Source organism: Apodemus sylvaticus, chromosome 14 (genome assembly GCF_947179515.1).
Source record: "Apodemus sylvaticus chromosome 14, mApoSyl1.1, whole genome shotgun sequence".
NCBI lineage: Eukaryota > Metazoa > Chordata > Mammalia > Rodentia > Muridae > Apodemus > Apodemus sylvaticus.
Window position 1 is genome coordinate 21952186 of NC_067485.1, and position 25679 is coordinate 21977864.

The 25679-nt window shown below is 43.4% G+C and overlaps 1 protein-coding gene and 1 long non-coding RNA gene across 3 annotated transcripts in view; one reads left to right on the forward strand and one right to left on the reverse strand.

Moving 5' to 3' along the window:
* Positions 1-7499: 7499 nt before the first annotated feature.
* LOC127664976 (uncharacterized) lies at positions 7500-9524 on the reverse strand. Its single transcript, XR_007973296.1, has 2 exons — positions 9259-9524; positions 7500-7735 (listed from the first exon to the last, which is right to left on the reverse strand). It is a non-coding gene; the product is annotated as an uncharacterized LOC127664976 (long non-coding RNA).
* Dtnbp1 (dystrobrevin binding protein 1) overlaps positions 9524-25679 on the forward strand; it is an 86017-nt gene continuing 69861 nt past the window's right edge. For both annotated transcript variants that reach the window (XM_052157279.1, XM_052157280.1), the window contains exons 1-3: positions 9524-9708; positions 18276-18329; positions 19782-19832. In XM_052157279.1, coding sequence (XP_052013239.1) covers positions 9653-9708; positions 18276-18329; positions 19782-19832 — 161 coding nt within the window. In that variant the 5' untranslated portion in view covers positions 9524-9652. The remainder of the gene's footprint in view (positions 9709-18275; positions 18330-19781; positions 19833-25679) is intronic.

The following is a 25679-nucleotide window of genomic DNA, read 5'->3' on the forward strand; positions in this document are numbered from 1 at the left end:
TGAAGTGTGACTTTCCCTTGAGATGCTTCAACTCACTCTCTTGTCTTCTCTGAACACCTCTCTACTAACTCCTTTGCTTAAATCTATACTGAAACTCACTTTTTAATAAATGTCAAATCTACCTCATACTGGCTTGTCCTAAAGTTAATTTCTACAGCAAAGGATCTGGCATTAACCTGTGGTCTCTGAAAAGAACTCTGAAAAGTGCCTCTTGAGGGAGCATCACGGGCTAGGTGGCAGTTTACATATGCTTGGCCCAGAGAGTGGCACTACTAGGAGGTGTGGCCTTGTTGGAGTAGGTGTGACCTTGTTGGAGGAAGTGGATCTCTATGGGCATGGGCTTTAAGATCCTCCTCCTAAACTAGTAGGCGCCAGTCTTCTACATCTTAGATGAAGATGTAGAACTCTCAGCTCCTCCTCCACCATGCCTGCCTGGATGCTGCCATGTTCTCACCTTGATGATAATGGACTGAACCTCTGAACCTGTAAGCCAGCCCCAGTTAAATGTTGTCCTTTATAAGAATTGCCTTGGTCATGGTGTCTGTTCACAGCAGTAAAACCCTAAGGCAGGCTGTGTTTCCAGCCAGCCTCCACCAGTGACAAAATGAACTGATAAACTAAAGTTCTCCCCTAAGAACCATGCCCTTCATGTCAACCAGGAAATAAATAACTTTACTGCTAGAAATAGAACTGAAATCTTTGCATGTGATGATACATTTTTAAAAAAGATTGTGTGTGTGTGTGTGTGTGTGTGTGTGTGTGTGTGTGTGTGTGTACAGCACATGTGTAGGGGCACCTGCAGAGGCCAGAAGAGGGCATAGTATCTCTTGGAATCAGAGGTGATTGTGAGCCGATGTGTGTATGTATTAAGAGTAGAGCCCTGGTCCTGTGGTGGAGAAGCGAGTGCTCTTAACAGTTGAGCTGTCTTTCCAGTCCTTATTAAAATACTTTAAAACCCATACTACTTACCTTAACTAAGTCTAAGTTATACTATCAACAGGGCATTTTATTGCAATGTAGTTCTTTATTTACTTAAATGATATGCATGTGTGTTTCAATTTTGCAAAAGAGAAGGAGAAGGATTTGAAGAGCTATTTTAATCTTGGGAACTTAAGGTTTCACTTACCAGGATATATTTAGCCCAAATCATTGAAATAGTTCCAGAAGAGGTAGATGCAGCAGGTTGCATTGGGTTTGTTGGCAGCAGGCCTATAATTAGTATTTGCTTTTGTTTCCAAAAATAATAACTCCCCACAAAATCATATCATGTCATATTTCCCAAAGAAAATCAGCCAATTTTGAAAGAAAAACATTGTTAAGGGTAATTAATTCTCCACTGAGGTTTTCCTGCCTCATGTATATTAATATGGGTTAGTGTTGATTAGAGCAAGCATCTACGTGACTGAGGCAGACCCTGCAGGGGAGGGGAGAGGGCAAAGCTAGCTCCAGCTCAGGGAATTTTTTGGCGTTTGGCTTTCTGATACATGAACCACGGTTGACACAATTGCCCCCACTCCCATTCTGCCCTTAGCTATTTTTAGGGCAAATTATCTGAGCTTTCACATCAGAGGCTACCTTTAATTATGGATGCGAAAGAATATAAAATTCTCTTCCCACTCAAAATGCATCATGATGTTTAGGCAAAATGCACCTGTCTGCAATCTGCAATGTCAGGGGTAAAAATGCACAGAAAATAACAGGGAAGAGAGAGGTGGGATAGCAGAGCATTTGGCCCGTGGACCGAGCTCTTAGGCCTCATTTAGAGCCACAATAGTGAAACTTCACAAGGTATCATAAAAATTTTTAATATGGCTGTTCCTTATTAAAAGGACAAGTAGGTTTTTTTCCCAAGATGACAGAGCTTATTTCTTTTCTTTTCTTTCTCTTTTTCCTTCCTTCTTTGTTTCTTTCTTTCTTTGTTGTCTCTGTCTCTGTCTCTGTCTCTGTCTCTGTCTCTCTCTCTCTCTCTCTCTCTGACACAGGCACTGTGTAGCCCTGCCTGTCCTGTCCTGCAGTGTCCTTGTAGAGCAGGCTGGCCTTGAACTCACATCTCAGAAGACAGATTGCCTCTGCCTCCCAAGCACTGGAATTAACGGTGCCACCTTAACCTGTATTTCCCAGGCTGTCTCCCACAGCAGTCCAGGCAAAGGGAAATGAGACGGTATGATGGTTCTGGGCTTACCTATCCCTCGTGGCAAAACTACAAGATACCCATAAATCCTGCTTCAACAGCCTGGGGACACGGTACAAAATTGTTACTCACGCGATTCTCCTGTTCATCACCTGCAGTGACTTTCTTCCCTCCTAAGGGATTCTTCTTCCTTAATACATTTAAAAAAAAAAAGTCTGAGATTTTCTGATTTTTCTGTTGGCTGCAGTCCGAACTGACTCAGCCACCTGTAGCTAGTTGAAGCTGTCATAGTTGCTGTCTGTTTTGTGCTAAAATTGGTAGTTCCATGCTATGATTGCCTTGTGCTCCCAATGAGATCATCTTGGGTGACTTGGACTTTTCTTTCTATACACATACATTTCTTACCCTCGTTACTAGGGGTCTTCATTTGGGATCTAAGTGGCTCTTTCCCAGTAGAATTTACATTATTACCTATTGAAATCTTAGCTGTCTTATCTCACACTATCTCCTTTCCCTTCCACCAAGTCGAGGTCTTAATGGATCTCCTTAGGCAGTTGACCTAGTTTGACCATCTGGACCCATCTGGGATGCTTTGTGGCAGTGGGACTGTTTTCTTGAAGATGGCTGCTATGGGAAGGACATTTCTATGGTGGCTGTGACATTGGTGAGCTGTGTCTGGGAACCTTGGGTAGTATTGTCAAGGCAACGGGATCTACAACTATCTAGAAGACAAGCAAGCCTCTGAGTTATTTAGATTAGGTTAACTGGGGTAGGACGAGCCACCTGAACTGTGGGCAGGACCATTCCATGGGCTGGGGGGGGGGGGGGACATGGGCTGCATAAAAATGAGACAGCAGACTGAGTACCATCCTGACTGAAGATGCAGCGTGAGCCGACTCAAGGCCCTGCCTGTGTGCCCAACCACCATGACTTTCCCACCACGTGACTGTCTCCTTAAATGGATGAGCTAAAATAAATTCCATCTCTCCTTCCTTCCTTCCTTCCTTCCTTCCTTCCTTCCTTCCTTCCTTCCTTCCTTCCTTCCTTCCTTCCTCCTTCCCTCCCCCCTCCCTCCCTTTTCTTTCTTCCATCTGTTGCTTCTGTCTGGTATTTTATTGCAACAGAAAACTAACACAGTCCTATGTTGGATGCCATAAAAATGACCCAACACACCTGGTGTCTTCCTGCAGTGGCCTCTAAGTTTGAGAAAGCCAGGCAGGTAAAGATCCTGGAGTAAACAACCTGTCTGGTACTGAAGGAGAAGTTAGACAGTCAAGTTTGACCAATCCGATGATCAAATCTTTCTTGGTTCACTTTCTTACTTAGGGCTCACCTCTAACCCACCCGTGCTTCAAATTCAGCTTCAAAGTGGAAAACTCCTTGCTTGCTAGGAGTTTATACTTATACTTCTCCCTCCTTTCAGAAGGCAGAGTTCCTGGGAGGGGCCTGACACAGTCAAGGCTGGCCACGCCCACTCTGCTCCGGGGCTGTTTTATCTCCATTCAAAGGTCTTGCAGTCTATGTGCATACAAGCATGCCTGCATAGGCAGTGGTGCTGGATGACTTACCAAAGGCTTGAGGGATGACCGACCTTGACTCTCTCTGCGGCTTTAGTTTTCATATCACCAGGCATATATATATATATGTGTGTGTGTGTATATATATATATATATATATACACACACACACATATATATATATATGAGACACTACAGAAAGCCTGAGGATCCATGCCTTGCTGGACTTTTAGGAGGTAGTAGGCAGTCAGTAGGCGGAACATGCTTCTGTGCTTCTGTCTCCATCTTTTCCAGCCAAAGTTTCCTTCCTCCACCCCAACTCCCCACAGCTTCCAGGTGGGGTAAAGGTGGGTACTAAGTTTATGTATTTTTTTTTTTTATTTTTTTGAGACAGGGTTTCTCTGTGCAGCTCCGGCTGTCCTGGAACTCATTCTGTAAACCAGGCTGGCCTCGAACTTAGAAATCTACCTGCCTCTGCCTCCCAAGTGTTGGGATTAAAGGCATGTGCCACCAACGCCCGGCTCTAATTTTATTTTTAAAAAATTAAAATGTAAAATAAAACAGGTCTCACTGTGTTTGCCTTTAAGATTTATTTCTGTTCTATGTGTATTTTGCCTGCGTGTCTGTGTATGGGCTGCACGCATGCCTAGTGCCTGCATGCAGAGCCCAGAAGAGGGCACTGGATTCCTTGGACCTAGAGATACAAGTTGTAAACTGTTCCGTGGGCGTTGTTCCTCCTTCATCATCTCCACATTTTACAACACTGAGATTAATCGAAGGACCTTCATTGACAAGCTAATCGAAATCCACACTGGTGGTTCATTAGGGTCTCAGGTGCGCAGTAGTTCCACATACTCCACAGAGTATGTAGCTTTTTGCTACAATGAAAAAGTGGTGTATTAAGACATTTATTATGTGTAGACTTCCATCCCCAGGTATAAACAGACATCAGAGATCAGAAAAAGAACCATGGAGTCTAAGGTTAAGGCTGCTGATGCTTGAAGAACTGTTTTCCTCCCTTGCAGAAGGGAAAGGGCCCTGAGCTGGCTCAGTGGTCCCCAGTCCTAACTACATCTCAAAACTCACAGAGAATCTCTCACACAATATGGAGATGTTGCAGTTAAATCAAATGCTCTTGGGCTTGAGCCAGAGGATGGGAATTTAGCAGTGTCTCCCACATTATTTGGAGGTACAGCTAGCCTTGAAAACTGCCAACTGAAGTTAAAAGTATCAGTTATTTTCATTAATAGTCACCCATTATTAAGACTTTTCCTCCTGTCCTGTATAAAGCTGAAACTTCACTCTCTATACATGATTGTCTCAAGTTTTCTTGCTACTAATTCTATTTTAAAAATTAAAAAATAAAATAAAAAGGGGTCTCACCACGTTTACTTTTAAGATTTATTTTTACCTTATGTATACGAGTATTTTACCTGAATGTTTGTATGTGCACTGCAGGCATGCCCAGTGCCTGCAGAGGCCAGAAGAGGGCACTGCAACTGGAGTTCCCTTGGAACTAGAGATGCAGACGTTTGTAGGCTATTAGGTCAGTAGTGAGAGTGAAAATGGGTCCTCTGCAAAAGTAGCAGGAGCTCTTAGCCACTGAGCCCTTTCTCCAGTCCCTGAGCCTTATACAAGTGCTTCTAGCAAATTATTAAGTTCTCCCACGTGAAGACATTTCTATATCACAGTAGATCAGAAGATGTCATTTCTGTGGTCTACTTCTTTGAAGGGAAAATGATTTGTTTGTAAGATCAGAGGAAGTGGTCTCCCTTAGTCATGCAGGCCCATGTACTTCGACGAGTGAGTTGATTATTTAGGAATATTTTACGGATGGTGTAGATTCAAACACACATTAACTGAAACAATGGTTTCTTCCCCTAACACATGATACAGCATCTTTTTCTTACCATCTGAGCAAAATGACAAGGTCACATGTCTAATTAGCTTCTGTTATCATGGGACAAGATCTGATGTACTTACAGAAGGAAATGGGGTGTCTTCTGCTAATCTTTCCAGCTAGTTCATGTTAGGTGCGTCCAACTTTGCAGTGCAGGAAGCCACTCCAGGCAGTGCCCGCCTTCTGGGTCTGCTGACTGTCATCTGAGACCTTGCTGCCCCTTTCCAACGAACTCCCTTCTCTCCCCATTCTTCAGTTGCAGTTTGGCCTTGGCCCTGTGAGGCAGACTTTCCTTTTCTACCTCCCTAGTATGTGCCTTGCCTCTGCTTTTATTTTTCAAAGTCACCTTGCCAGCTTGGTCTAGCTTATCTTCAATAGAAATCAGAACTACTCATCGCTTATTTAGAAACATGGAAATATGGGCTTCTTTTTTTTTTTTTTTTTTTTTTTTTTTTTTTTTTTTTTGGTATTTTTGAGACAGGGTCTCTTTTAGGTGGATGGTTCTGGCATCTTCAAAGTCAACAATGCCCAGATATTTACACATTTGTAAATCTAAGTTAGGTCCCGGCATTTAAATGACCATGCTGCCTCTCACTGAGAGACCTCGGACAATGGTGTGATGTGGAATCTTCTGGGATTGTACAGCTTTGCTCTTTAGTGGGGATCCAAACCCACTAGTTCCTCATGGATCGCTTTGCCTACAGTGAAAATTTGTTGCTACAGGATTTCATTTTTTCCCCTCTGTGAATGTCGAAAAGTGCTTCTCTCAAGGGGCACAGATAGGAGTCCTGTGGGCATTTTCTTATTACTCGTTTTCTGACTCAGTAGGTTTGGGTGGGACCCTAGGAGGCTACATCTCTAGCAAATTCCCAAGGGATGCTGATGTTGGTTTACGGAATGCCGCCCTAGGGGACTTCTCAGCGGCTCTGGTCCCTAACATAGTCTCATCACCAACACACTCCCTGTGCTGAGGTGATGAACTCTTAAATCAACTCTCAAACAATTCCCATATCAACACCAGGCTAAGAGCCTCCAGTTCTGCTGCCTCCCCAGCCGTTCTTAAAGCTTCCCTATCTACTTTCTGGTGATTACTATTCACATTTTCAACATATCTCGTCTCTTGCTTCTGTTCCATGTCTTCAATCATCCACACAGAACTTTTGTGTGCAACAGTGGTCCATTTCTCTCTGATTGCATTTTAAAACGTTTATTTATTTATTTGTGTGTGTGTGTGTGTGTGTGTGTGTGTGTTATTAGAGGTCAACATTCAGGACTCAGTTCTCTCTCTACCATGTGAATCCTGGAGAATCAGCCTTGGCAGAAACCAAGACTTGCCTCTGACCACTCTGCTGAGCCATCTTGCCAAACCATTTAATTTCATTTTTTTTAAACTTTATTTCTTTTTAAAGTGTAATTAACACTTTAAATGTTCTTGCATGTCTAAGACCTGATTACAGGTATTCATTAAACACCTTGAAATACTACATGAACATACAGATAAACGGGGACAGTCAAGATAGAAATAATTGGTCTGAACTTGTGAAGCTGTTTTTTTCTTAATAACTTGAAGCTATTTTTTTAATGTTTTGGTGTTACGTTAAAATTCCTTAGTTAGAATTATTTTAGTAAATTCATAGCTTATTGTAGAGAGGTTCATTCAATTGAGTTAAATGAAAATATATTTAATAGCTCCTAGTATCTTATCTGTGTTTTCCAAATTGATTGGGTATTATGTTACCTGTGGTCACTTCAGTATTCATGTTGCTTACCCTTTAACTGTATTTTATTTAATAGTACCTGTTTGCAGCAGATACTATTCTGAATAGAAAAACATGTAAACAGGCAGCACCACCCATTCTCAGCTGAACCAACTCAGAAATGAGATAAAAAAGAGGACAAGGTGATGTCATTCCTTTCTCATCACTGGGACTAGATACTTGAGCAGAAGCAATGAAAGGGAAGAAAGATTTATTTTGGCTCACAGTTTAAACGGGTACAATCCATCACGAGAGAGAAGACACAGCGGAGTTCATGGCAGGGGCGTGCAGCTGAAACACCTCAGGCCACCAGGAAGCAGGGAGAGACAGGAAATGGGACAGGGCTGTAAGGCAAGAGCACAATCCCTCCAGCTAGATGCCATCTCCTAGAGATTCTACAACTTCGCAAATCAGCTCTACAAGCTGGCACCTGTAAGAAATAATAATAATAATAATAATAATATAATGGTCCATTTTGAAAAGTGTCTTGAGGCTCAGCTATAAATGAATAGAAAACACTATATGCCTGCTAACGCCTGCTAATCTAGTTACCTTCTCAACTCAAACTAAAAGGTTAGAGTAGAAGATTACTAACAGACCAGCTTGCCTAAGGACCTACAAGACACGCTAAGGTCACGTGGCTGATCAACTTTAAGATAAACAGACTGTGAAATGCAGAGATGAACATAGACATGGTCTTTGTTGGAAATAGGCAAATATAAGCAGCACGGGAGATTAAAAGCTTAGAGGGAGAACGATGGGACCCAGGTGATGTACAAGATTGAATCCTCCTTATTATTCAGCTAAAGACTAAAGGGGAAAAAGGACCTGCATTGGGGTTACAAAAACTGTTCTCTGGGCTCGCTGTGCCTACCATCCTGGGCTGGTGCCTGGCTTTGCCAAGTGGCAAAAACGAATAGCCATATTTTCACTACTCCGAGTCCACGGGGCTCTTATTATGAAGTGAGGGTCCATGTTTCTCACACCACCGAGTGTTTTAAGCCTGGAAACCTGTAGAGAACAATTTATATGCAAACACTAGCAGAAAGCTAACTCCTCGATTTTATTTTGATACAGCTAATGAAACATATGACTAATAGTTATCAGGAAGCAGAGTTCCAGATACTGAACCGCTTATAACCTTGACCTTCTTGTCATGAAAAAAAGAGGATCTCACCCTGGTAGGCAGTCTTAAAGCAAAATGAATCTTCGTTTCGGAAGTCTGCACTCAAGAGAGAGAGAGAGAGAGACAAGAAAGAAAGAAAGAAAGAAAGAAAGAAAGAAAGAAAGAAAGAAAGAAAGAAAGAAAGAAAGAAAGAAAGAAAGAAAGAAAGAAAGAAAGAAAGAAAGAAAGAAAGAAAGAAGAAAAAGAAAGAAAAAGAAGGAAAGAAAGAAAAAGAAGGAAAGAAAGAGGGAAAGAAAGAAGGAAAGAAGGAAGGAAGGAAGGAAGGAAGGAAGGGCTGGGGATGTCACTCAGTGGTAGAGTGCTTGCCTAGTAAGCCACAAAGGATGCTTGAGATGTCCCGGGGACACGCGGTGAAACAATTGAAGGGAAGGGGGACCAGGCTGAAAATAGAAGAGTATCCCACAATAGATGGTGGATAGACTGGCCCAGGGAGAGCATAGAGAGGAGGAGTCGGAGTCTGTGAACGCAGTCTTGGGACAGAACGGATGAAAGGAAGAGAAAGATATGCAACTGCAAATGAGGATAACTGAAAGGTTGAGAAAAGATCGGTGCAAAAGAATAAGGAGGGTTGGCTCAGTGGTAGAGCTTTGGTGCGCAAGATACTGAGTTCCACCCCCACAAGGGGGCGGAGGAAGAGTAACAAGGGTTTGGCAACAGGAAGATAGGAAGGGCACAGAAATTTGATGGGGTCGGTCAAAGATCTAGAGTGTAAAAAGTAAGGGTTTAGAGACGGGTGATCATCACCGACAAACCCCAACATCCAGTACCGAATCCTTGACTCAGTGTTGTCACAAGAGATTCCCACAGCGCTCTTCCGACTCTTGAAGGCCAACCGTTGACTAAAGGGCGCAGGGGCTGAAACCATCCTTCCAAGAAGCAATTGCGCTTCAGTTATAACCTTGGAGAAGGCCGGCTCCGGCTAGAAACCAGAAGCCGGGAGGGCGAGCGCGCTCGCGAAGACCCGCCCCGCGGCGCAGCGCAAGCCTTCCCGGAGCGCCGCACTGCGGCTGCGCGGGCCGGGCGCGCGGAGGGGGCGGGGACGCGGAAGGCGGCGGCCGCTGCTGCGGCGTGAAGCGAGAGCGAGAGCCGGCGGCGCGCGGGGCGGGGGCGCCCGACGGCGTCCGAGGGCGCGGCGGCGCGAGGCCTGAGGGAGGCGACGCGATGCTGGAGACCCTGCGCGAACGGCTGCTGAGCGTGCAGCAGGATTTCACCTCCGGGTGAGTACGCGGTGGGCGGCCGAAGGGGGCCCTCACGCGGGGGCGCGGGGCTGCTGTCCGGTCAGCGCGCCGAGGAGACAACGAACTTCCCAGCGTCCCGGCGACTGCGCCGAGTCACTTTGGTCCCAGCGGGCGGGATGCCCTCCTGCCTGGTCGCAGGGCAGCTCTGCCTAACCGGCCAGGATGGTCACGTGAGAGGCTGTGTCCTCCGCCCTGGGCGCCCGCGGGCCTTCCCCGGGCAGGACTCACCCGGTCCCCGCCTCACCCTCCTCTTTCAGCCGGGCGATCCTTCGGTCCGATCCATTCGGCCCGATCCTTGACCACCCCTTCTCCGGCCATCTCTGCCTTTACCTCGGTTTAACTAAACCCTGGTGGAAGAGCTGGGCCGGAGGGACAGAATTGGAGCGAAGCTGTTCGCACCCGGAGTTGCCTAAACTTTGGACGCCCCGGGAACCTTTCGCAATCTCCTGGCTCTCAACTCTCTGAGCTTGGGTTAAGCCTGACTGTCACGGGATTCCGATGTGCTGCAAAGTCTCGGAACTTTAGTGGGTACCAAGCTGCCTAAAGCACTATTGTAGGATTTTACCACTTAACCTGACTGCGAGCTACCCAGTCTGCTTACGCTACCATAGGATGGTAGTGAACGTGCTTATCTCGCAGTTAGTAGCCATGTTCAATTGGTCGTAAGCACTGTTTGTATGGTTTTTCGTATTTAATTCCTTTCATTGCTTTACAAAAGGTGTCAGTTTGGTAAAGGATCTGCCATTCTTTTGGCCTGTTCGGTTTTTGTTTTGTTTTTGAGATGGTGCCTACAGCTGCAGCCCAGATCGGACTTGAACTGATGGGAATACCCCTGCTTCAGCTGCCCAACGCTGTGATTTCAGGCATCACCACCATCCCCCTGCCCCCTTGCTGGTCTGTCCTGTATTTGGAGAGCATTTCTAATGTGAAGGCACCTTTGTTATAATGCCACTTTAATAATTAATGGGAAAAATGACAGCCGATCTCCCATCTCGTGGAACAAAAAATGCTTATACTGTTTGCCTGTTGAATAGTAACAAACTGGCAGATACTTGAAGGTGTCCAATGTAAAAGCATTACTGATGATTTTAGTTTTGTGTTCTTGTCTATATTAATTATGGGTGCCTAAGGAATTAGTCAGTAATAAGTGTTATTTTATGCTTGCATTTTTTAAAAGTACAAATTTAGGAAAATAGCTTCCCTTTTTGAATGTAAACTTTAAAACCTTTGGTGTATTGCCGAGTGACCATGACTAAAACTTACTTGAATATCCTTCTGTTACTCCTTCAAAGAATTCTTTCATGGTTCTGCAGTTTCTTTGGTAGTTGCCCAGAGTGTAGATCACATGTTTGTCTCAGAACTCATTCCTGGACTTTATGTTTGCTTAGGAATTCGGACTATGGACTGCACAGCTCCACACCATCTTCAGAGATCTGGATAGCTTAAAAGGTTGAGAGTTTAGTTAGGGACAGAAGCTGAGGAGCTGTGGTTAGGACCCCTTGGAAATTGATGTCATAGCCTGGAGTCAGTTCTGTTAGACAGCATCCTGAGAAAGTTTTGTTCTGTATAGGTTCTTAAGTCTCAACTTCCTTTCTGCACAGGCTACTTAGCTGACAGGTGGGCAGTCTGCACCATCATCCTGTTCCCTGGCAGGGAAATGACAGTCTTCAAGTTATGTGTGTCTGCCAGTGAAAGGGCCTCTCTAGCTGCTGAGGACCTCAATTTCCTACACAGTCTTTATCGAGGGAACAACAAAACAACCACAACAAAATCCATCTTTCTAACCCTTCCAAATTCCTGCCTGAGAGCTGACCTATTCTGTTTTACATACTTGACCATTTTGGCCTTGGTTAAGAAACTAACCACAGAAGTTAAGTACATGTTTCTGTTGTAACAGGCTCTGAGGGGTTCAGTTGAGCCATGGCAGTCCCCTCCCAAGGCCATCACAGTGAACCTGGTGTCCCTGAAGGACCCTTGGTAGGTAGAACAAGTGTTCTGCGGACAGAAGAGCTGCCTTCTAAAACAACTGTTAAGTATCCTGTGCTCAAGTTGCTCTGAGTTGGATGTGGGTAGCAGGAGCCGTGACTCTCAGATTTTATGCTCATTTCTGTTTATGCTCTTTACAAAATTTATGTAGCTAGAGTCTTAACTCCAGGCAAATTCCATTTTTATTTTTTCTTATCTATGTGTATGTGTGTCTCTGTGTATTTTTATTAATTATGTATGTGCAATGTGTATGTGTGTCTGTGTGTATGCATATTATGTATGTGCAGGTTATCCATGTGTATGTGTGTCTCTATATATGCTACATCTGTGCAGGTTATCCATGTGTATGTGTGTCTCTGTGTATGTATATTTTGTATGTGCAGGTGCCCACAGAGGAGAGATGAGGGCATGAGATGTCCTGGAACTGGAGTGACAGACGGTTGTGAGCTGCCATGTGGTTGCTGGGAACCAAATTTGAATCTTGGGAAGAACAAGTCTTTTTAACTATTGAGATGTTTCTCTACCCTGTTCCCCAAATAGGACTGTTTTGTTATTTTCCTAAGAGGATGACACCTTAGTCCATCTGATGTCCTCCACGACTCTCCTCTGAGCCAGGAAACTGTCATCATGTGGCATTCAGCTGCCTCCCAAGTGCAGAATGATCCCAGCTGATCTGACTGACTATAGGCCCCTCCTCCTCTGAGCATCCAGTGCTCCCCGCTGCCACCTGTTGTGTTCAGTGCTGCTGTAATTGTGCTTGGCCTCCAGAAGGGGTTGGTGGGGACTACTAGAGTAGAGCTCCATCCTGACTATGGGGAGTCGTCATCTTTCCAGGGTAGAGACCTGTTGGGGAGATGCACCCACACATCTCACCTGTGCTCTGTAAGGAAGCTCAAGAAACTCATTGGTTCTCCAAAGTGAACTTCGTAGGTATCGTGTCTTGGTTTGTCATTGGGACCCTACGGGCAGGAAAAGGTCTTCGAGGAAGGGAACTTTAGCTACAAGAGGCCACAATATCTACATTCCATTCAGACGTAACGGGAAATGCAATGTACAGTTATAACTGTTACGGACAAGATAGGGATTATAGATAGTCTGGAGGAATCTAGGTTGTCCTTAGGTTTCTAGCCTCTTTTCTTTTCTCGGCGTGGGGAATAGAAGCCAGTGCCTCCCTCACACATGCTAGGCTAGTGCTTTACTGCCAAGCACCATCCCGTAGCCCTGTGGCCTTTCCTCCTAAGCTTTTATCCATGGTACCAGCACCAGCACAAACCTGGTGTTGGGATTGTATCGTGTTCTTTCCCCCTAAACAGGTGAACCCAAAAGCCTTGGAACTGGAGGACATTGGCTCTGGATCTCATGTAGAGTTCACTTTCCTGAGTTCTGTTTACATTTCACTTGGTTCTAGGATTTTGCGGATTTCCTGTAGAACAGGCTGTTTTTTTTTTTTTTAAAGTGTTGACCATGCCTACTTGTTTCCATGTATGTTTCTTTCTGCCTTGTTTGTTTTTAAAGATTTATTTATTCATTTTATGTATATGAGTGTACTGCAGTTGCCTTCAGACAGACCAGAAGAGGGCATCGGATCCCATTACAGATGGTTGTGAGCCCCATGTGGTTGCTGGGAATTGAACTCAGGACCCCTAGAAGAGCAATCAGTGCTTTAACCACTGAGCCATCTCTCCAGTCCTCTGTTCCTTTCTTGGGAGACTGGCTCTGTGGGAAACCCACTGAAAGTCCATACTTTGATGGTTTTTCTTTGTTTTTCTTTTTAACTTTTGAGCAACTATGAACAAACACATAGGTATTAGGATGTTAAAGCCCTTTGGGGACCTGGAACACAGATTCCCTGAAGGTTTATGGCTCATAGTACATGCTGGTGTTCCCTGTTCGTCATGCTTCCAAAGTCACCACTGTCCCCAGTCTCTTCTTGTTTAATATCTTTGTTCTTTTCTCCTCTTCCAGAGGTTTAAATTGCCAAAGAAGAGTATCTAAGAATTTAATTTAGTGTGGTCTGTAGCTTTGCTTGTGATGTTGACTTTTGTAGGATTCCAACTCCTTATTTCTTAGGTTCTGAGAATGGAACCCAGGACCTTTGGTAGTCAGGCAGTCTCTCGCTAAGTTACTCCTTCAGCTGATCAGCCCACTGTCTTCCCTCCTTCTATATAAGTAGTGTGTGCGTGCGCGTGCGCGCGCGCGTGTGTGTGTGTGTGTGTGTGCGCGCGCGCGCGCGCGCGCGCGCGTGCGCAGGTGCTTGTACCCATACATGCAGAGACAATAGTTAGTACCAGGTGCCTTCCTCTTTTGGACTCCACTTTAATTTTTATTTTTTAGATTCTTTTGTTTTATGTGTGAATGTTTGTCCGCATGTATATATATATATATGCAACATGCCCCTTTTTTATGTCATAGGTGCTTTAGAAAGGTGTGAGAGGCCATTTGCTCAGGGTTGCAGAGATGTATATGAAGAAATGCATCTGAGTCTCAGCCCCCAAAGTTACAGAAGCAAGTTTCTGCCCTGGTAGTAATGAAGAGCAAAGCCTAATGAACCAAATGCTAAAAGAGAGCAAGTCCTTGGTTTGTACACCCACTGAAGGCTTCTCCATTGGACCTGGAAGAATAAGGATGGACTGTTACAGGTTCCAGTAAAGGCACCAGAGAAAGGGAAGCTCTTACAGGAGGAATAGCTGGGAAGGAAGACAGGACCTGGAAATAGAGAATTTTTCATGCTTTGTTTAATCTATCAAATATTTGTCCTGTGCTTGCTTTGTGTTAGGCCCTATTTTAGACACTGGGGCTACAGCACAGAAAACCTAGGAAGTCAGGACATTTTTCATCCTAGTGGCCGTAGATAGAATATCTAGACCGTCATAGCTGTTGTGCTAACAGATTGAGGGATAGGCCTACATGTATTTCTGTGTTTGGCATTAGAAGATATCCTCAGTAGACAGATCAGAACAGAAGCAGTGTGTTTGGGATACGTTAGGGCAAAAAGGTGGTTTGAACATATTTTCCCTTTTCTGAATATGTGCCACTTTGATGTGAATTTCTCAGACTACAGAGCTTAAGGGTCATATATACTATTATGTGTAATGGTTTTTCTTTGAGAGTCACCCCTCTGAGTGTGTGTGTGTGTATGTGTGTGTGTGTGTGTGTGTGTATGTATGGCACAAAGAGAGAAAGAGACAGAGATAGAGTCAGAGAGACAAAGATGCCAACTTGTAGGTTTTGCAGCTTTTCAAAGCACCCATCGTCCCCTTTGCTACTAGCTGATGATGTAGACAAGGTAGGAATTGATGGGCTCACAAGTGAAATGCTGTCCTGTCCATACAGTCCCGTGCAGCCGAGCCAGCTAGCAGATCTGATTGTCACTGTAGTTGACTGTAGTGCTCTGCACAAGTCTCTTCCTCTTTTTACAGTTTTTGAAATTACTTCCATTTCATAGTAAGAATTCTGCATTCCATTGTCTTCAGAACTTGAAGAAACAGATGTGCTATTGCCAAACTAACTTGTCTGGAGCCTGTAAAAATAAAATTACTGAGCAGTTATAACAAATTTGAGGTTGAATGCTTCGGACTGGAAAGTATGCTTTAGTTTATTTAGTGGGAAAGTCTATGTGTTAGTATTCTTGCAGCACTTGCACAGTCCTGAGTGTGTGGGGTTTGGAAGGAAGACTGAGAATAGAGAGGGGCACCCATTCATAGGAAATGGCACATTGGGAAGCTCTGTGGTGTGTCACCCTGGCTCAGTAGAATGCATAGCTTTTCACTGTGTGTGGTTAGTGTGTCCATGTGTGTGGATATGTATGAATGCTTATGGAGACCAGAGGCCGTGCTGGGGTTTTTGTTTGTTTTTCTAAATCACTTTCCACCTTGCTTTGTTTTTTGAGGTAGGGTCTGTCCTTGAGCCTGGGGCTCATCAATTCCACTAGGCTGGTTAGCCTTTGAGCTCCAGAGAGCTGCCTGTCCCTGCTTCTGAATGCTAGCATTACAGATGCTACCCTGGCTTTTACAGGTTTCTTGGGATCTGAACTCAGGTCCTCAGGGTTTGTTGATAGAGTTTTGCAAAGTAAGCTGTTTCAGCCCTACTTTTCAACTTTCTTGATAGTGATAATCTTTTGTTTTTATCAAGTAATAATCATACTTTTCATTTGGGTTAGACCTGAATTTTCTCAGATTGCCCCCAGATCATATTATAATTTTTACTTAATTGTTGGCAAATCTGTATGGTTGGATAAAATACTAGTATTTTATATTTGAAGAAACTTGGGAGTTCACCTGGATGACAGTTTTCTTCTCAGTGTTTATGACATTGGGGAATATGAAATAGACGCTGTTGGTTTACAGCTCAGAATTTGTATAGAAATGTAAGTTGCTTCATGTGAAGATGCTGGACTGCTTCTAGTGCTCTTCCCAGTCTCAGGAGTGTTCTTAGAAAGGAAACGGTTATCTTTTTTCTTAAAAGGAAAAATTACATATGTTCAATTTCATATTTTTTATCTAAAAATAAGAATATTAGAGTCAGGTATGGTGGTGCATGCCTTTAATTCTAGCACTCAGGCAGCAGAGGTATGTGGATCTTTGTAAGTTTGAGGCCAGTCTGGTCTACATAGTAAGTTCCAGGAGAGCCAGGGAGACATGCACAGCGAGACCATGTTTTTGAAAAACAGACAAACGAAAAAGAATAGAAAAAAAGAAAAAGAAGGAAGGAAAGAGGGAGGGAGGGAGGGAGGGAGGGAGGGAGGGAAGTAGTAGTTGTGTTTTATAAAACGAAGAGTCAGGATATGTTTTGTAGAGCCAGGTATGGTGAGGCGTGAGGGGTGCCTCTGCAGTCCCATGCTCTCCCCTGAGGCACCAGACACACAATGGGCATAGTGTAAAATAGAATTCAGATAGCACTTGGGAAGCAGAGTTGGAAAGGGAGGAGAGAAGGGTGGTGGGGAGAAGGAAGAGGAGGAGAGGCCAGGCAGGAGTTGGAGGAGGAGGAGGAGGAGGAGGAGGAGGAGGAGGAGGAGGAGGAGGAGAGGTCAGCTAAGAACAAGTGGAGAGAGAAGGGGAGGGGAAAGGGGAGAAAAGGAAAAAGGGGTCAGAGAGAGAAAAAGGCAGAGAGAGTAAGAGGAGGGCCCACACAGCCCCCTTTATATCAAGCCTGGTCTACCTGGTCACAGCCTGGCAACTGTTGGGCGAAGCTTAGAAGGAATGCCAACAGGTGTAACCCGTCATCTCTTTCTTTGCTAAACTTTTTCTTGTCCCCTTGGATTTTATTCTAAATTTTGATACAGTGATAGGTTTTTCTGTTTTGTTTTGTTTTTGAGAATGCATGGTGAAGAAAGATTATTTAAAGACTTTTTATTGTTAGAAATAAAAATCTGAGGCAAGATCTCAGGCTGGCCTTGAACACTTAGTCATCCTCCCTCAGCTTCCTATTGCTGAGATTATGGTCATGTGTTTCCATGTCTAGTTTAAGAACATTCTTTTAATGTTCTTAATGTTCACACACACACACAACTAGAATAGTGATGGAACCCTTGAATCCACTTCTCAGTCAGCAGTCTGCAGGGGTTGGCTTCTGTTTTCTGTCACGGTCAGTCGTATGATGTGCTGCACCTCTCATGGGGCGGTGCATTCGCTGACACAGATGTCCCATAAATGTACTGCCACAGTCATGACTAACCAAATTAGCACTGATTCATTGATGTTATCAGTTACCCAGTCCATAATCAGATTCCCTTGCTCTTTAGAAATGCCTTTTTACAGCTGATTTACCCAAACCCAGATCACATGAGTTCCACACATTACATTTGGTTAAAGACCAATTTTTGAAACAGATGGTTGTTAAGGAGCCGCATGGGGGATGCTCTTACTGAATCTTACAGCATTTTGTTTTCATTTTCTGTAATAATCTCTCTTTACCTTTTATCAAACCAAATCAGTTGGGTTTTTTTTTGTTGTTGTTTTGTTTTTTGGATTTTTTTTTTCTGAGACAGGGTTTCTCTGTATGGCCCTGGCTGTCCTGGAACTCACTCTGTAGACCAGGCTGGCCTTGAACTCAGAAATCTGCCTGCCTCTGCTTCCCAGAGTGCTGGGATTACAGGCGTGTGCCACCACCACCCGGCAGTTGATTTTTTTAAGGGGGGTTCTTTTATGGGTTAGACAGAAAACTCAATTAAATTTAAGAAATTAAAACCTTAGAACTGTGTATTTGAGATACCAACATAGATAGATGCTATGCCGACACTGCTATGTATAATAATCTTCGGAGAACTCTATAAATTGTCACAACTTAATGCCTTTCTGAGACTGGAGTAAGCATGGAAGAACATGGCTTTAAAAATAGCCCCTTGGTTTTTACCTGTGGAGATTCTTATTGCTTCCAGGACAGCTAGACCTTTATGTAATTAAACTCAGCTAGAAAGATGTACAAATTATTTTTGTAGCAAATAAAATTGCTGGTTCTTTTGAACATTGCCATTTTGGGGGTGGGGTATGGGCTAAAGATCCTATGGGGTTGAAAAGTCTCTTGGCTTGTTAAAAGTATATTTTATATTTGTTACTTTATAGGCTGAAGACTTTAAGCGACAAGTCGAGAGAAGCAAAAGTAAAAAGCAAACCCAGGTAAGTGCACACCAAGAGCTTATAGTTGCATGTCTTGAATTGCATATAGCATTTGGTTAAGATTGTAAGAAAATTGTTTATAGACTTTGTGTCTGTAAAACACAGAGTACATCTGACCACAAAAACAGTATTGATTCTTTATAAATACTGTAACACATGCAAATTATGTAGTAAATTTGTAAAATGATTGAAAAATTGAACTGTAATCATTTTACCCTAGGACAGTCAGAATTACTCATTTTTATTAATTACTCATAATTAGTGTGTTAAGATCAGAATACAAACCCTGGACTATTGAAGAGCAAGTTAATAGTGAAACAACTTGATAAGAGAGTCCCTGTAGATGGAGTACTTGTTTTATAGGCGAACACTAGAATTGTGGAAAGTATATGACCCAATTCAATTTCAACTATAAACATTGAGCCTTGGTCCAGCATATTTATTTTCTTTATCTAACATGAAGATGTGTATTGTATTATATGCAACAGACAATCTGCCTGACAAAGTAATATTGTTATGTTGCAGTACATAACTTCTGAAGTAATATACTTTTCCAAAAGTTTCAGGGAGTTGTGTGTCGGTGTTCTGGGTTACCTTGGAGAGAGAGCTGAAGCGTGAGTTCAGGCTTCTTAGGCACTGAGGGATCATCCTCTTTGCATCCTATGCAACATGTTATTGTTGCATAAAAGGCACTTTAGCATATCAAGTTTTATAAACCAAAATCTCTGGTCTAGGGGTTGTCTTGAAGGAACCATCACCTAAAACAATTCTCAGTCATTGGAGACTTCTTGATTTGCTAGGCATGTCAAAGGCTCTGAGAATCCTTCAAAGGAACAACCCCATAAAATCTCAGATAACAATCGCTGACAAAAGGCTACTTCAGAGTCTAGGGGCCATCACTTTAGTTCATGCCAGATACTATGGTTCTGCTAAAATTCTGCACAACTGTCAGTATTTGCATGCCTGCTGGCATAATTTTATGTGCACTACTTGCAGTAGGAGCCCACAGAGGTCAGAAGAGGCTGCCAAATCCCTTGGAATTAGCATTACATGCAATTGTGAGCTGCCTGCTGTGGTACTGGGAACTGAACCCAAATCCTTTGCAAGAACAGCTTGAGCCATCTCTCAAGCCTCTTCATTAGGGTTTTTAGTCTGTTTTGTTTTGTTTTTTAATTATGTATATAGGTGTTTTACTCACAGGAGTGTCTACTATAGAGGCCAACAGAGGATGTTGGGTCCCCTGGGACTTGAGTTACATGGATGCTGGGAATTGAACCCAAGTCCTCTGGAAGAACAGTCAGTTCTCTTAACTGCTGAACCACTGCTCCAGCTCCTCATTAGTGGCTTTAAAATTATTTACATAATAATTGGCAATGCCAGAATTCTTGTGTGTAACAGTTCTTTAAAGCTGTGTGTGTCTTTAGCAGCTCTAATAAGTGTTTCTCTTGGCAGGACTGCTCCATACTTACCAAAGTACTCGGCTGGACTGGAATTACTTAGCAGGTACAGTATTTTCCTTCAGAGAAGAGGTGTGCTTTTAATGTTTGTGTAAACTACTTTACAGTTGTACAGTTAAAACACCTAAATGTGATGCTACTGTAATGACTGGCAGGTGTTAGCTTCTTTCCCTTCTGCTTTCACTGCTCAGTACAAAGGCCGCTCATAGTTGGGATAGAAAATCACTATTGTTTTCACTTGTGATGACTCCAAATTAGAGAACTCAATTTGTTTGTTTGTTTGTTTTAAAGACGGGATTTTCTGTAGCCCAGGCTAGGGTTGTGTTCTGTGTAGCAGAAGACCACTTTGAACCTTCTGATCCCCCTGCCTCCACCTCCTGGCTTTGTTTAGGAACATCTCTGTGATCTTGATTTTATACACTTATTTCTCAAACCATTTCTATGGTAATAATAAGGTAATGGCTTTTCTTAGACATGAAACAAAAGGTTAAGCAACAAGAGAAATAAAAAGGTAAAAATATTGAAAATTGAGCATTTTTCTTGTTATTGTTGCCTACAAAGAGCACCATCAAGAAATCTAAACAAAAACCCACAGGAAAAGAAATACTTATATATTGTTTGATTGATGAAGAACTAACATCTTCAGTATGTAAAGAACATCTCTGATTCAGCAATAAAAATGTGGCCCAGTGAAGAAACAGAAGATTAGAATAGACATCTCTGAGAGAAGATACATAGACGTTTGATAAGAACATGAAAAAGTGTTCAGTGTTATTCTTATCATTAAAGTAGTACAGATAAACCCAGCAATCACATCCCATTTCATGTAAGCCAGCATCTCCACCTAGAGAGGTGTTATGGCAAGGGCCTGTAAGGGGTAGCAGCTCTTTTTCCCCAGAGAAAGGGTCCCTCTGCATAGCTCTGAACCATGTAGAATAGGCTGGCCTCAAACTGCATCTAGGTTCTTATGCTGGGCAAGCTAACACTGAGCTGTGTGCCCAGCCTGTTTTCACCCACAGCAAGGTCGCCATGTGTGTGGTTTCTCGTGAGTATTTTACTCTTCTCTTTAAATGGCTGACACTTAATTTTGGAAAAAAAAGAAGGAGGAGGAGGAGGAGGAGGAGGAGGAGGAGGAGGAGGAAAAGGAGGAAAAGAGCCTGAGATCTGGTGCTGGCCCTTTAAGTGTGCTTACCGTCTCTCACGTGACTAAGAGGGACTTGCAGTATGGTTTCTTCTGCCTCTGCCTCCCTGCTCAGACATAGTAACTAGTAACCAGAACATAGATGTCTAATAACTACCAGACAGGTTTCTTTCTTTCTTTTTTTTTTAAAGGTTTATTTATTTTATATATATGAGTACACTGTAGCTATCTTCAGACACACCAGAAGAGGACAGTGGATTCCATTATAGATGGTTGTGAGACACCATGTGGCTGCTGGGAATTGAACTCAGGACCTCTGGAAGAGCAGTCAGTGCTCTTAACCGCTGAGCCATCTCTCCAGCCCACCAGACAGGATTCTTATTACCTGTCCTTGCTCTGAATAAGCTGCTTCAAGGAACAAGTACAAGGCCACAGTGGTGGGACCTGGGGGCCCCTGGGCATGGGTAGCTGCTACAGTAATAAAACCAGATTGACCAAATTGAAGTGGGTTTTCCATCCAGGCTGTCCCCTCAGTTAGCAAGCTGTCAGACAGGTTTCAGGGAAGAACTTCTGTCAGTTTAAGTGGGTGAAGGTGGGGAGGTGGACTCCGGTGCTTCCTCATCTCTCATCTGTCCTCTTTGTCCTCTGAGTCAGAGCTCTGTGTGTGTGTGTGTGTGTGTGTGTGTGTGTGTGTGCGCGCGCGCGCAGCGTGCGCATGCACTTGGAGGTCAGAGTTCTGTTATCTCTAAGGTGCCCATCCTTTTGTTTTGCTTTGTTTTGTTTTTGAGACAGGGTTTTCCCTGGCTAGGAACCTGTCGAGTAGACTAGACTGGCTGGCTGAGTAGACTAGACTGGCTGGCTGTTGAACCTCAGGGATCTGCCTGATTCCAGCTGAACAAAGCAGACACTGCTAGGGCCACCGTTGGGACTAACCTTTCCCCTAGTGTATCGTAGCTGGGACTAACCTCTCCCCTAGTGTATTGTAGTTGGGACTAACCTCTTCCCTAGGGTATTGTAGTTGGGACTAACCTCTCCCCTAGTGTATTGTAGTTGGGACTAACCTCTTCCCTAGGGTATTGTAGTTGGGACTAACCTCTCCCCTAGTGTATCGTAGTTGGGCCTGACCTCTCCCCTAGTGTATTGTAGTTGGGACTAACCTCTCCCCTAGGGTATCATAGTTGGGACTGACCTCTCTCCTAGTGTATCATAGTTGGGACTGACCTCTCCCCTAGGGTATCGTAGTTGGGACTAACCTCTCCCCTAGGGTATCATAGTTGGGACTAACCTCTCCCATAGTGTATCGTAGTTGGGACTAACCTCTCCCCCTAGGGTATCATAGCTTTTTAAGAATCAGTCTTTCAAATACCTAGAGCTCTACTGCTTTATAAAGCAGTTTTTCTTGTCTAGCACAGAAGTTGTTGATATAGTAATCTGCTATGGACTCTTCCACTAGGTCTGCCATAGTACATAGAGAATGTGTTCAGTAATTATCTGAATGAATTACTGCATTATGAGGATATTTTTTTCCTTTCATTTTTTCCATCATTGACTTAAAGAAATGTGAAAAGAAAAAACTTGATTGAATACATAGGCAGGGTTGTTACTTAGTAAAATGTTGTAAAGTTACCGTGTACTCAAGTGACTGTATAGAGATGCGCTTCAAGGCTGCGTGAGGTGAATAACATTTGCTGTGAGGGATTGTCTTGATTAGGTTGGGCTGTGGGCATATCTGTGAGGGTGGTCTTGATTATACTAATTGAGGGCAGAAGACTTGCGCATTGAGAGTGGCACCAGTCCTTGGCCATTTATCTTCCCAGGAATGATTTTTTGAAAGTTGAAACTGACAGTTAAGACCCATGAAAGGCTGAGTCTTTGCAGTCTTTGTAACAGACTGCTTACCTTGCTCCAGCCTGGCCCAGTAACATAATAGCCTCATAGTAGAGTAGTTAGGTGTGGTGGTCCAGAGTCACCTGGGAAAGAAGTCTCAGTGATGGATTGTCTAAATTAGGTTTGCCTATGGGCATATCTGTGGGGACATTGTCTTGATTATGTAAATTGGTGTGGGAAGGCACACTCACTGTGACTGCATGATACCATTCCCCTGACTGGAATCTTAGGTTCTCTAAGAGTGGAGAGCGTAGAATTGAGTTGGGATTTTGATGGGTATTGCATTGAATCTGTATATTGCTTTTAGCAAAATGGCCATTTTAACTATATTGATTCTACTGATCCATGAGCATGGGAGGTTTTCCCATTTTTTGAGGTCTTCTTCCATTTCCTTCTTCAGAGTCTTGAAGTTCTTGTCATAAAGATCTTTCACATGTTTGGTAAGAGTCACCCCAAGATACTTTATACTGTTTGTGGCTATTGTGAAGGGGGTCATTTCCCTAATTTCTTTCTCAGCCTGCTTATCCTTTGAGTATAGGAAGGCCACTGATTTGCTTGAGTTGATTTTATAACCTGCCACTTTGCTGAAGTTGTTTATCAGCTGTAGGAGTTCTCTAGTGGAGTTTTTTGGGTCACTTAGGTAGACTATCATGTCATCTGCAAATAATGATAGTTTGACTTCTTCCTTTCCAATTTGTATCCCTTTGACCTCCTTATGTTGTCGAATTGCTCGAGCTAGTACCTCAAGTACAATATTGAAAAGATAAGGAGAAAGGGGGCAGCCCTGTTTAGTCCCTGATTTTAGTGGGATTGCTTCAAGTTTCTCTCCATTTAGTTTGATGCTGGCTACCAGTTTGCTGTATATTGCTTTTACTATGTTTAGGTATGGGCCTTGAATTCCTGTTCTTTCCAAGACTTTAAGCATGAAAGGATGCTGAATTTTGTCAAATGCTTTTTTCAAAGAGCAATTATCAAATTCATCTGGAATAACAAAAAACCCAGGATAGCTAAAACTATTCTCAGCAACAAAAGAAAGTCTGGGGAAATCAGTATCCCTGACCTCAAGCAATACTACAGAGCAATGGTGTTAAAAACTGCATGGTATTGGTACAGTGACAGGCAGGCAGATCAATGGAACAGGATTGAAGATCCAGAAATGAACCCACACACCTATGGCCACTTGATCCTCGACAAAGGGGCTGAAAACATCCAATGGAAAAAAGATAGCCTTTTCAACAAATGGTGCTGGTTCAACTGGAGGTCAGCATGCAGAAGAATGCGAATTGATCCATCCTTGTCTCCTTGTAGTAAGCTCAAATCCAAATGGATCAAGGACCTCCACATAAAGCCAGACACTCTGAAGCTAATAGAAAAGAAACTGGGGAAGACCCTTGAGGACATCGGTATAGGGAGAAAGTTTCTGAACAGAACACTAATAGCATATGCTCTAAGATCAAGAATTGACAAATGGGACCTCATAAAATTACAAAGTTTCTGTACGGCAAAGGACACCATCAAAAGGACAAATCGGCAACCAACAAATTGGGAAAAGATCTTCACCAATCCTACATCAGATAGAGGGCTAATATCCAATATATATAAAGAACTCAAGAAGTTAGACTCCAGAAAACCAAACAACCCTATTAAAAAATGGGGTACAGAGTTAAACAAAGAATTCTCACCTGAAGAACTTCGGATGGCAGAGAAACACCTTAAAAAATGCTCAACTTCATTAGTCATTAGGGAAATGGAAATCAAAACAACCCTGAGATTTCACCTTATACCAGTCAGAATGGCTAAGATTAAAAATTCAAGAGACAGCAGGTGTTGGCGAGGATATGGAGAAAGAGGAACACTCCTCCACTGCTGGTGGGGTTGCAAATTGGTACAACCACTCTGGAAATCAGTCTGGCGGTTCCTCCGAAAACTGGGCACCTCACTTCCAGAAGATCCTGCTATACCACTCCTGGGCATATACCCTAAAGATTCCCCAGCATGTAATAAGGATACATGTTCCACTATGTTCATAACAGCCCTATTTATAATCGCCAGAAGTTGGAAAGAACCCAGGTATCCCTCAACAGAAGAGTGGATGCAAAAAATGTGGTATATCTACACAATGGAGTACTATTCAGCCATTAGAAACAATGAATTCATGAAATTCTTAGGCAAATGGATGGAGCTGGAGAATATCATACTAAGTGAGGTAACCCAGACTCAAAAGATGAATCATGGTGTGCACTCACTAATAAGTGGATATTAACCTAGAAAACTGGAATACCCAAAACATAATCCACACATCAAATGAGGTACAAGAAGAACGGAGGAGTGGCCCCTTGTTCTGAAAAGACTCAGTGAAGCAGTATAGAGCAAAATCAGAACAGGGAAGTGGGAAGGGTTGGGTGGGAAAACAGGGGGAGGGAAGGGGACTGATGGGACTTTCGGGGAGTGGGGGGTCCAGAAAAGGGGAAATCACTTGAAATGTAAATAAATATATCAATTAAAAAAAAAAAAGAGTGGAGAGCGTAGCTGGGCAGTGGTGGTGCATGCCTTTAATCCCAGCACTCTGGGAGGCAGAGGCAGGCGGATTTCTGAGTTTGAGGCCAGCCTGGTCTACAGAGTGAGTTCCAGGACACCCAGGGCTATACAGAGAAACCCTGTCTCGAAAAGGAAGGAAGGAAGGAAGGAAGGAAGGAAGGAAGGAAGGAAGGAAGGAAGGAAGGAAGGAAGGAAGGAAGGAAGGAAGGAAAGAAAAGAAAAGGAAAGAAAGAAAAGAAAAAAAGAAAGAAAACTTGGAGAGCGTACATAAGCTGAGTACCTGCTGTGTGACTCCTTCAAGCTCCTACAGTCTCCATTTCCCCAGAA